Source organism: Haliaeetus albicilla, chromosome 20 (genome assembly GCF_947461875.1).
Source record: "Haliaeetus albicilla chromosome 20, bHalAlb1.1, whole genome shotgun sequence".
NCBI classification, from domain to species: domain Eukaryota; kingdom Metazoa; phylum Chordata; class Aves; order Accipitriformes; family Accipitridae; genus Haliaeetus; species Haliaeetus albicilla.
The window spans coordinates 24,805,874-24,816,844 of record NC_091502.1 but is presented as its reverse complement, the minus strand read 5'-3'; the positions used below and the strand labels follow the sequence as shown (position 1 = coordinate 24,816,844).

The 10,971-nt window shown below is 45.5% G+C and overlaps 1 protein-coding gene and 1 long non-coding RNA gene across 2 annotated transcripts in view; one reads left to right on the top strand and one right to left on the bottom strand.

Annotated features, from left to right (window-relative positions):
• Nucleotides 1-7,700: 7,700 nt before the first annotated feature.
• Nucleotides 7,701-9,124, bottom strand: LOC138690182 (uncharacterized). Its single transcript, XR_011329011.1, has 2 exons — nt 8,814-9,124; nt 7,701-8,536 (listed from the first exon to the last, which is right to left on the bottom strand). It is a non-coding gene; the product is annotated as an uncharacterized lncRNA (long non-coding RNA).
• A 172-nt stretch (nt 9,125-9,296) lies between these two features.
• The window catches only part of ACER3 (alkaline ceramidase 3), a 60,446-nt gene continuing 58,771 nt past the window's right edge, over nt 9,297-10,971 (top strand). The window contains exon 1 of the mRNA XM_069808585.1: nt 9,297-9,484. Within this exon, the coding sequence (XP_069664686.1) occupies nt 9,382-9,484 (103 nt within the window). The 5' untranslated portion in view covers nt 9,297-9,381. The remainder of the gene's footprint in view (nt 9,485-10,971) is intronic.

The window sequence follows — 10,971 nt, the reverse complement described above, 5'->3', positions numbered from 1 at the left end:
CAATGATGGGGGCTCCGGAGGGCCACTTGTTTCAGCTCGCCCACCTGGCTGAACAGGTAGCTGCAGCGATCTCCTTGCCTCCAAAAGAAGCTGTTCTCCTGAAGTTCCCCCAAACACTTCCAAAAAGCATATCCTTGCCTTTGGGAGAGCTCAGGCTACAGCAGCTTGCAGGTTTTTCTTGGGAACCCCAGGAAAAGAGGTTTTGCAGTACATGGAAGTGCTCCCAGGGCTGACCTAGACTCAGATGGGACATAAAGCTGTCCTACTTTCCTCACCACTGACCGCTGCTAAATGAATGCAATCGTAAATCAGGTATCATGGAATAGTGGGGGTGGCCGGGGTGGGGTGTTGTTATGCACAACGAAACCTGTTTGGTTTGTGTGGCAGTGTCCCACCTTTGAAAAAGAAGTAGGACTGTTCATTTAGCAACACACTATCTTTTGGAGGGGGGTATTGCAAAGAGCAAGATAATCTATTTTCCTATCTTACCAGAACCCCCAGAGAATTAAACATTAATCTTTCACCCCAAATTGCTGAAACAGGGGGTTTCCCGCACGCTGGCAGCAATCCCCTTCCTCCTACAACCAGCTTCTCTGGGATAATAAGAAAGTCGCATTAAGAAAATCCCCAGACTCTGCTTCCTCGAGCCCTGCTCCGACGTGTAGCTGAGCTATAAGCCCCAACCACCTCCTCCTGCTCAGCCGAGGGCAAACCATACTTTCCATGAGCTAAGGCAAAAATAAAAATCAGCTTCTACATCGTGGCTCCTCGTTTCCCCTGCCTCCCTGTACCCAAGGTTCCTCTCCGCACTTTGAATTAGGAGGTATGACAGGCTTGTGGAACCAAGCCCAAACTTTCCTGAGAAAACAGAAGAGTCAAAGGCATGTTTTGAAAATAAATATCAAAGCTGGCAAGCGAAGGCGATGGAAGACGGAACTGGCATTGTTAGAAGCTGGTAGGAGCAAAATAAGAGGGGCTCTGCACGGCAGTTTCACACAGGACTCAGCCTCCTGCCAACAATATCTGGGGAATATCGCTCAAAGACCAAAAGAAAGAGCATTGAGTCTCGAGCAAGGAAGAAATTAGAAGTGTCTGTCTCTGCCACTCTGATAACATGAGGAATAATAATAGTGGGACAAATAAGGGGGGGGCGGTGGTGAAAAAAAAAGAACGAGGAGAAACTGGGCAACAGAAAAGCATGTCAGAGTTATAAAAAGAGACAGAGAAGGGAATTTTATTCATGAGCTTTCCGAACGCATTTGCCATTATCGCAGGCATGAGAATATTATTCTGCTGCTGTCAGGGGGCATGTGACTGGGGCTCCAGCCGTCAGAAAATCACTGCCAGCTGTCAGAGGGCCAAGCCATTAAGGGCGATGGGCCAACACCAGTCACACTGTCAAGAAATACACTTGCTTGTCAAGAGATTAGCAGTCTGGCCTCCAAAGCCTTCAGAGAGCGTTGGCTTCAAAAATGGAGATGGTCATGTGAATAGTGCAGTCTCTGCCAATGGAAGCAGTGGGTAGAAATGCTCCTTTTAAAAGGCGAATACAAGAAGGAAGGTGTTAAACTGTTTCTGGTTGGCTCTGGTACACCAGGAGCACTGAGTAGTAGGGAGCATCTTTGCTCTGATGGCATTTTAAAAAAAATTAATTCATGCAGGAACACTGCTTAGCCTTTGATCAAATGGGCTGTTGTACAACACCGGCCTCTGAGCACATTGCAACTTTCTTTGGGAAGACTGGCATGAGACAGCAGCCAATCTGCGTTGGAGTCTTACTGAATTTTACTCTCCTTTTGTTCAAGCATTAGCAGTCCCCTAACCTCTGCCAGTCGTGCCTGTTCGTGAACGGGGCACATGGTTTGTATAGCAGAAGTGATGCAGACAATTCAGTCCTAGAGCAGTAGAGTTCCCCAGCCTTGTTCAGCAATGGTCCTAGAGAAAAGCCAGCCCTGGGACCAGCAGTGCTTGTTCTATGGGCCCTTTTCTTATTTTACAGGTGATAAACCTAGACTTGGTTTTTGAAGTCCAGCCTACAAGGGAGTCACTGTATCCCTTTCCTGAGACAGTCACACTCCAGGTTCTACCAGAAAGCTACAAAGCTTTTAATATGGATCACAGAAATCACACAGCATTCACAGAGTGTGCTCTAGGGTTTCTGCTAAGCATATTGGGTCAAGTTTAAAGCATATATTAGCATTGCCTAACTTTTAGGTCACTCCTGTGGTGGCATTTGAACTCAGAAAACCATTGAGTGATTCAGACTGTCCACAGCTGCCATGCTCAGCACTCGGTACAGAGAGAAGTTGCCCGAGACAGTAATTCAGTATTATACCACATTGACTTACCATTGCAGCCATAATGCCTTAACACAGACAGAATTCAGAATATGATTCATGCACATGGTGTAGCTTCATATGTTGTAATTAGGTAGTTCACATTGTAATTAAATAATTACGTCACACTTCCGAACAAAACTTTTCAGAAAAGTGTGTCATGATGGACCAACTCTCACCTATAGTTTTGGTATGACAGATGTATGAAGTTTGGTGTGTCAAACACATGGGCACTACCATGCCCAGAAGCCAACTCTCTCTCTCATATAAATACAAGAAGCATGAGGGCCAGATGGTTAAAGCAATGGCTTTTTGCAATACAAGCTGAAGTGACTCACTTCTCAGGAGCTGATGCCAACAAGAAAGTAGGGTGAGGGGTACAAAATACTCCAGAAAACTTCTTTCTTTCCCTGTCTAGTAATGAGCTCTCCTACTGAGGCTGACCATCAAACATTTTCTGTGGGAATGACCATGGGACACAAGTCACCCCAGAAGAATGTTGCAAGTGGAAATGTATTACTGTATTTCCTTGTGTTTCCTTTTATTCCCTTTTTAGTTCATCAGTCTGAAATACCCAAGCTATGCTAATAAAGTCAATTTGAACTGTCTAAGCAGTCTCCTTTATTAATGATTGTTAAAGGAAAAGCGTTTGGCTGAGGTGTAAGTTGATTAGCTCACTGGTAATTAAATGATATCCAGAAAAGTAACAAAGGATTTTTGTCAAGTAAATAATGACTTGATTTCTTTCCTCTCTTCCTCCTTCCTGCAGTAAATGAGAGAAATATAACAATCATTTCTTTACATGAGCAGAACGTGCTTCATTTCCAGGCTAGGTAGAAAAATTTGCATATGTTTGGGGTAAATACGCCATTTTCCTAGAGATCAAGGAAGAAAATAGCAGCTGCCTTCCCTACAGTGAATCAGATAGTGCAGTGCAGCTGAAGATATTCCAAGTGTTCAATTTTTTAAAAGTTCTTTTAGCATTTGACATTTTAATGTATCTGTATCTGCTTACCACTGAGACTTTTTGCTTGCTCCTAGTGGTTTTCCCCTTTTGTTGCAGAGGTTTCCAAGAGCAGCAATACAAGGAAATTGCTTTCCCTATCCGTCAGACCAAGTGCCAAGCAGGTCACAATTGGATGGGCAAGGGTTTTATAGAGCACGGGGTGGGATATATCGCCTTCCAGGTTCACACACTAATTGATTCATTATACAAGATACAGTGAACGAATGGTTTGTGGGTGCTTTCTTCCCTAAACTGAAAGTTGTAAGAAAAGGGCAAGACACTGGCAATAGCTCGTTCCTCTAAATCCATTCCCACCAGGGTTTGGGGATAAAAAAGCTTCAGCCCTTATCCCTCACAGACTTTAGATTAGCCTGTCTGCCAGCCAGTTTCTTGCTTCTTGACAACATTTTGCCTTCAAAATTTGCCTTAAGCCACCTTCATATCGTTGGGACTTCCCTTCCTGCATGGAGACTTCAAAATATCCTGTAGGGTTGAAAATATGTTTGTTATACAACAACTGTTTCCTCTGTGCCACAGCAATATCACGATACTAAGTACAGATTCTTATTTTAACTGCAAGCTGCCAGTGCCCTCCCTTCTCTTCCCCAAAAGGAGCCGGTTGTAAGAGAGAACTAGCAATGTGTTCTCCTCCAAACCCTTTCTCAGCTCTATTCATGGGGAAGGAGCTAGGACAGGAACAAAAAGAGAGGAGCGCTGCTCCTGTTCTCACCACGTGAAAAGGGCTACTGCCATTTTTTGAGTCCCAAATGGATTCGGTGCTGCCTGTTCAAGTGCCGGAGAGAGCCAACGCTTTACGGCTCTTGTCCTCCAGTATATCTCTCCTCCCAGATTTCATATAGGGAGCTTATAATTTGTCCTAAGGACAGGTGACTCCAATGAGTGGTATAATATCCCGAAGTAAGGCTGCTTCCCATAAATGCCTCAATTCCAGCCAACTGAGGTCAAAGCAAGCCCAAGAGTCGATTAGGTATGTACCTTCCACGGATGCTGTGAGTACAGAAAACATAACAGGAGCTTCATTGACCTCAAAGCAGAGTGGAGTGCTTTCCGGAAGAGAGTAAGCAGTTGGGATTCATGACCACACCCAACTTCATCCAGCCAAAAAAAGCCAGACACCTCAGCTCAATTCAGTTGCTAAAACAGAGATTTAGTGCTCTTGGACACAAAGCAGATGAGAGCCATATGAGGTATGACTCTGGATCTAGAGAAGATCCAGTGACCCCAGGGCATCCTGCCTGGCCTTCAGCTGCTGGTCTGAAAGAATCTCAAGTGACAAAAGATGCCAGCATTTAAGGAAGTGAACAGAGCCTTTAAAACAGGATCCAAATTGAGATTAACACACTTAAATATTGTTAAAAGTTCAGGGAAGTCTCTTCATATTGAGCTCCGTGTATGTAAATTAGCAGGCAGAAAAAGACAGCTTGCTATACCTTCCCCAAAGAGAAAGCTGTTTACAAGTGTAAACACTGAATTGTGATGGCATTTGCTCTTGCTTTTTTAAAGCAGGAGAAGAAGTCCAAAGCACAAAGGCAGACCGATTCCCAGATTCCTTTGAAAGTCAATGAGATTGAGGCACATGCCATTTGTGCTTTTGGAAAGCCTCCCTCCCACGACAGATTTTCATTTGGTATTTCAGCTTAAACTGGTTTACATAAGGGCTCTGATTCACATGTAAGGGTGAGTTAAGCTCAGATGACTGGAAAAGTTACTAAGCTGAGCTCTTCTTCTACACTTTTCCCAGTGTCAACTGGTTCTCCCTTGGGAATGGCTGAACAGCAGGTTTTTCTCCTCCTGTACCAATTTCAGCCCTGCAAATTAGTGCAAACTGACATCAGTTTTATTTCATGCTAATACAATGAGTTGAAAGTTGCAGGTGCTTGGAGACACCTATGCATGCTGTCTGCTTTCAGGGTAGTAACCACTGGGTGCAGATAAGCTTCAGCTTAATCAACTGCTACAAGAAAGCAAACATTCTGATTTTGGTAAAATGGGACCTGTTGTGGATGGTATCACCTGCCTCAGCTTTTGATTTGAAAGGTTTTGGAATACATCTCGATAGACCCAATCAGACAGGCTTGTGCTAGGAAAAAGGGTGAAGAAAAATGTCTTCTCAAAATCTGCTTTGAGGGAACGTCCTGTCCTCAGCAGGTCGCACCTCCTTTCCTAAATACCTGCGCTCAGCAGCCCCTGTTTTCATCCACCCTTCATAACACCATTCAGGTTGTGGGATTCGTATCTGAGCCCTTCAGTGCCGGATGCTCGCAGCATCCACAGAGCTGAAATCTGTGATGCTGTCATTCACTACCACAGTCAGTTGCCAAAATGCATACAGTAGCCTTGAAAATATGACTAAGAACAGTCATATTACACTGGCGAGTTTATGAATATTTATATGGCTTTAGGACTTGAGTCCCTTTGATGATCCTTTACAAACGCATGACTCCATTTAACTTCAGCACAGACGTTTCTGCTTTACCTAGCTATGAATAGGAAATCAGTTCTGCTGAAGTCTGCTGAAGTTTCTTGGATCAGATCCTTCTTCACGTTAGGAAACGACTTCTCTTTTTCACTCATTCAGGTGCCAATACATTTCTGTGATATTTCTTCAGGCATAATTATCATCAGCCCAACAACAGTGCTCATAAAGAGCCCTTAAACCTCAAGGCATTTTACAAAGAGTCTGATTCAGCCTCTTCCAGTCCTGCTTTTAGCAGCTTACTCATCCTATCTGCATATAAATCAATGGGATAAATTACATGTTACACAGGATCAGGCTTGCAGGATCTAGAGGTGTTGATGACCTTTTTCTGTAACCAGTACGGACTAGACAATTATCAGGAAGCTGCCAATAATGACATTTTGTGCTGCAGTATTTGGAAACCGACATTATCACGGGATGTGAGACTTTAGAGCTGAGAACCCTGGATCAGGATTCCATGCCTAACATGTTGTATACTCTATGACCCAATAAAATAAGATCCTAGAAGAGGCACAGGTCCATAATTAATGTAAAATTGAACAGGTGATTTTTAGCACAAAATTCAGCTTTATTTATGCGACTGATACCCTTATTTTAACATTATTAGAACCAAGCAGTGAAAACATCTTCAAGATTTTGTGTCAATTTATCTATCCCTTCGCATGCATATACTGGTAAGAGGGAATATGTACAATCCTCTCCAACATATGTAGCCATAATGAGTTCTAATCAATCTGTTTGTTAGGTCTCATTTTATGCAGAAATTAAGCAACCAGCAGTACAAGCCATGATAAAGTGTTTGCATAGAGCAGGGACAGAGAAAAATGTTCTTCTTCAGGTGTCACTCCCTGAATCTCACGGATCACAAAAACAGCGGAACACGTGCAATTTTTGAACAGCAGCCCTTTCCTATTCCCCAAGCGAAAAAATATTGGATCGACATACTAAACGTACGGGACATATCCCTCTAGTGGTGTAAACCGACATGACGCAATTAACCGAACTGACCAGTTAAACCGTGAGGTTTCAGGGCAACATGAAACTGTATAGAAGGAGGATCCTTTGCCATAGGCAACCTGAGGCCACAGGAAATTATTCCATTGGCATGTCAAGTACATTTTTAGTAATACTGAAAATAAACATTTCAGGAGCTCTGTGTTTGTTTCTCTACTTGTTATTTCAGAAACAAGGCATTCCCTCCATAGGTTGTACAGACCAGACAAAAAAAATCCAACACCTGGACATAGGTAGGTTTAACCGTCTAGTCAGATAGACCACATTTAGATGCAAATAACTCAAGGCTGTCACATTATATCCACTGCAGTAAGGTACACTACAAAGCATAGGTCAAGGTTACAGCGGAAGAGTATTGCTTTTAATATGTATTATTGTAACAGCTGAAACGGTCAAAGTTGGTTTTGTGGAAGATGAATTTACTTTTACAAAATAGTTTTAGGAAAAAAAAAGCGTGTATAATAATGGTTTGTGGCTGCCTCTGCAATACTATCCTTCTGAGTGCAATGGCTGAAAGGTTTGCCAGAGTTCAAAAGCACAGAACCAAACCACAGTGTAAGTCAGAAGTAAATGCATATTGTGATGGAGAATACTACAGAAACGTGTCAAATAGTAAACAAAAATTCCCCAATTACTCAAATTAAGGGCTAGTTATACGTTTTGGCTTGTCTTTCTATCTAGAAAAAACAGAATGGATAACAACCCACATTGTTGTTGTTATCTACCCCATACAATCTTTCATTAATTTATCTTGCCCAGTTTTAAAGCCAGTTTCGTGTCTGACTTCCCCTTCTACTGCAGTTACAAATCTTCTCATGGCCAGCATGCATGTGATGAGAAAAGAAACAAGCACCAATATTTCAAATTATTTATTTAAAGCCAACTGTAATTTAATAGTATCCAAATTGCTTGGTTTTTCATATTGTTCCCATTCTGTGCTCCTGGTGTGCCAATGGGATATTTAATAGTTATTTCTTTAGTTTCTGGACTACTGCAATTTCAAACTTTGAAATATTTTTCTGTTAAGAACTTTTAATCTTAAAATGGCTAACCATGATAACAAAAGATAGATCAGAGCCTTCCTTACTATATAAATGGAACCTTCAAAAGTCCAAAAAGCTAAAGTGCATCAAGCAGGCTAGAATCCTCCTCATTGTTTACAACCGGTTTTGTGCTTCTGAATCAGTTTGGTACTCTTCCAGACCTCAGTCTTGAAAGTCTAAATCTGGGGAGGATAATCTAGGTCTGAAAAAAATAAAAAGATGGGTCTGCACAAAAAAATGCACAGTGATTTTGATGATGTTTTGACAATCTAAGTATTTTATCATTGCCATCACTAAAATCAATTTTGCTTTGAAGGCTTTATATCACTATGAAAAATGTTAAACACATCTCTACCTGATGCCGAAAGCAATCATATACAAGCGGAACTGCAGAAGGCAGGTTATTCTTCATGATACATGTATACATTATGAAACATCAGCATTTACACCAGGAAAGGTCTGTGTTTAGATTGGAGTTTTTTAGCTTACAAAAGGGGAGGCGAGGAGAAATAAGATGTGGAAAAAGAAGTTTGTGTGTTCATCTGCAGATATAATAAATTCTGCTGACCGGCAGGCTATAAGCACTGTGTACAGCCCACAAGGTCTGCCTAAAGCTTCTCCTCAAGTCTTCGGACCTCTTTCTGAAACGTAAAACCCACGATATTATTAGGCCTTTACTTGTGCGCTTTACTCTTTTCCCATGTGTTTCAAGTCTTTCCCTTTTTAGACTCTACTTGCCTTTGGATACCAACTCTGCTTGAAAAGCACTTTGCATATTACGGGTGTAAGTATAGTACGCGTAGTAAGCACCGAGGAAACTAAATAAGGCATCAGATGAGAGAAAACCCCCGTGTAGTAGGCAGCGCTATAAAAAACCCTCCTTCCTCCTCCCAGCCCACGAGTACGAGAAACACTTGCCTCCTCATTTAAAAACACGAACCGAGCGCGCTGCCTCGCTCGCGTTACAAACCCTCCCTGCAGCCTACGAGGAAAAACAGAGAGAAGGGGAAACCACCTCAGTGCCACCGAACCGACCCGGGGCAGCGTCCTTTTCCCCGAAAAGCGGGTGAGGAGAGAGCGCGGCCGCGATGGCGCCCTGCCTCCCTCCCTGCCTCCTCTCCACAGGGCCGTCGCGCGGGCCCTCTGAGCCAAACGTCCTCCCAGCCGGCCTCTCCCCTCGGATCTTCCCTAAATCTGCCTTTTTTACCTCAACACTTTTCTTCCCTTCAAGATTCCCCCCCCCCCGCCGCCTCAGACCAACGCGACGCCGCCCGCCCCGGCCCTCCCGCGCCCGCAGGCCTCAACCCGTCGCCATGGCAACCCGCGGCCTGCCCGCCTTCCCCTCTCCCCGCGGTTCCTCCCCCGGCCGGGCGGGCCCAGCGCCGGTTCCCGCCCGCTGCCGCTGCGCTCCGGGCCCGGCGCCCTTCTCCCTCCTCCCCTTTCCCCTTTTGCTCCTCTTTGGCCTGAAAAGCGGGTGCCGCGATGGCTCCGGCAGCTGACCGGGAGGGTTACTGGGGCCCGCCGACCTCCACCTTGGAGTGGTGTGAGGAGAACTACGCCGTCTCCTACTACATCGCCGAGTTCTGTGAGTGGCCGCTCCCGGCCCCTGCCCCTGCCCCGGGGGCCGCGTCCCGCCGCCGCCTCAGACACCTTCTCCCCCCACCCTCCGCCTTCCTCCCCGGACCTCCGTGCCCTCACTCCACCGACTAGGCCCCGCGGCAGTGGAATCCCCCCTCCTCCGTGGCCCCTCTTTCCTGAGGGGAGCAAATGGCTGGATAACGGGGGCCCCTGCCCCTCAGCTAGCCCCGGCGGGTGGAAATGGCTATTTTCCTGTCCCCTTCCTCCTCAAATCCGAGTCTTAACGAGGGGGTGGTGTAGCCCCCTGTCTCCCCCATGCCCCAGCGTGGTTTTTGGCCCCCCCATCCCAAGTCTGTCCCTTCGGCCTGCGTCCGAAGTGATGGTCAGGCAGGAGGAGGGTGTCCGGGGGTTTGGGGAGGCATCGAGGGGGTGGCCGGGTGAGGTGGGTCTCGGGGGGGCTCGGCACTGGGGCAGGGGTGGTCGTGCGGCACCGCGCGGATGGCTGAAGAGGGGAGTTTTCACCCAAATCGTGCTCGGGGTGCCGTGCTGTAAAGCTGCGGGGGTCTGCAGGTCTGCTCCCCTTGAGATGGGACCATCTGCCCAGCCACGGCCGGTCAAACCAAACCAGTTCAGGGAGGGAGAAGGTATCTGGGTACGGAAGAGATGGTCTTCATCCTGGAGAGAGACCTTCACCCAGCTGGTCTTTGATGGGTCTTGACCGTCATTAGGTTGCTCTGTTGCAGGTGGTGGTCTTTTAGGATAGCTCGGAGCAACAGCAAGAGAGCAGGCTGTTGTTCTGACCTCAAAACTCTGTTATTCAGAGGCAGTCAGGAACTTAGATATATTCAAGCGCATTTTAGGGAAGAAAAAAGGTGCTTCGACTACAGGGTCATCCAGCAGGTGCTTTAGAAGGGAGTATATTGTGGCAGCAGGTAAAGGATCAAGCCCTCTGTCACTGATGTTTTGCTGAAAAATTAAATATTTTTGTATCCTGGGTAATAACTTTAAAGGGTGTAGTAGTTGTAGTTACGCCCTGTCCTACAAAAAGCTTTCATGCATATAAGATAGGCGGCTGCTTTTGGAGTGTTAGGACTCTAGGAGAATAATACAGGCTCGCCTACCCTGAAGTGCTTGGAGTGGGCAATCTGAGGAGGCCTTTTGCATAGCTGGGATGCTTCAGCAGCACCTTGGAAGAGCCTGGCATGCAGGAGATGGAGGGTGTCCATGCCAGGCTGTGACTCCTGGTTACAGACACTGACATGGGTGAAGGACCAAAATGAATAGTTGTGAAAGAGGTTTCAGAGTGTGGGAATGGGAAGGAGTACAGGATCTGAGTAGCATAGGCGGCATAGGAACTTGGCGGGGGGGGAAGGAAGTTGGTGTGTAGATTTATGGCTGAGAAGAGAAAGGCCAGCTGAAGAAGGAACAAAATTAAATACTCTTAAAATGGGACAAACTTAGAAGTTTTTAAATAGAATGAGACTTTTGCAAAGT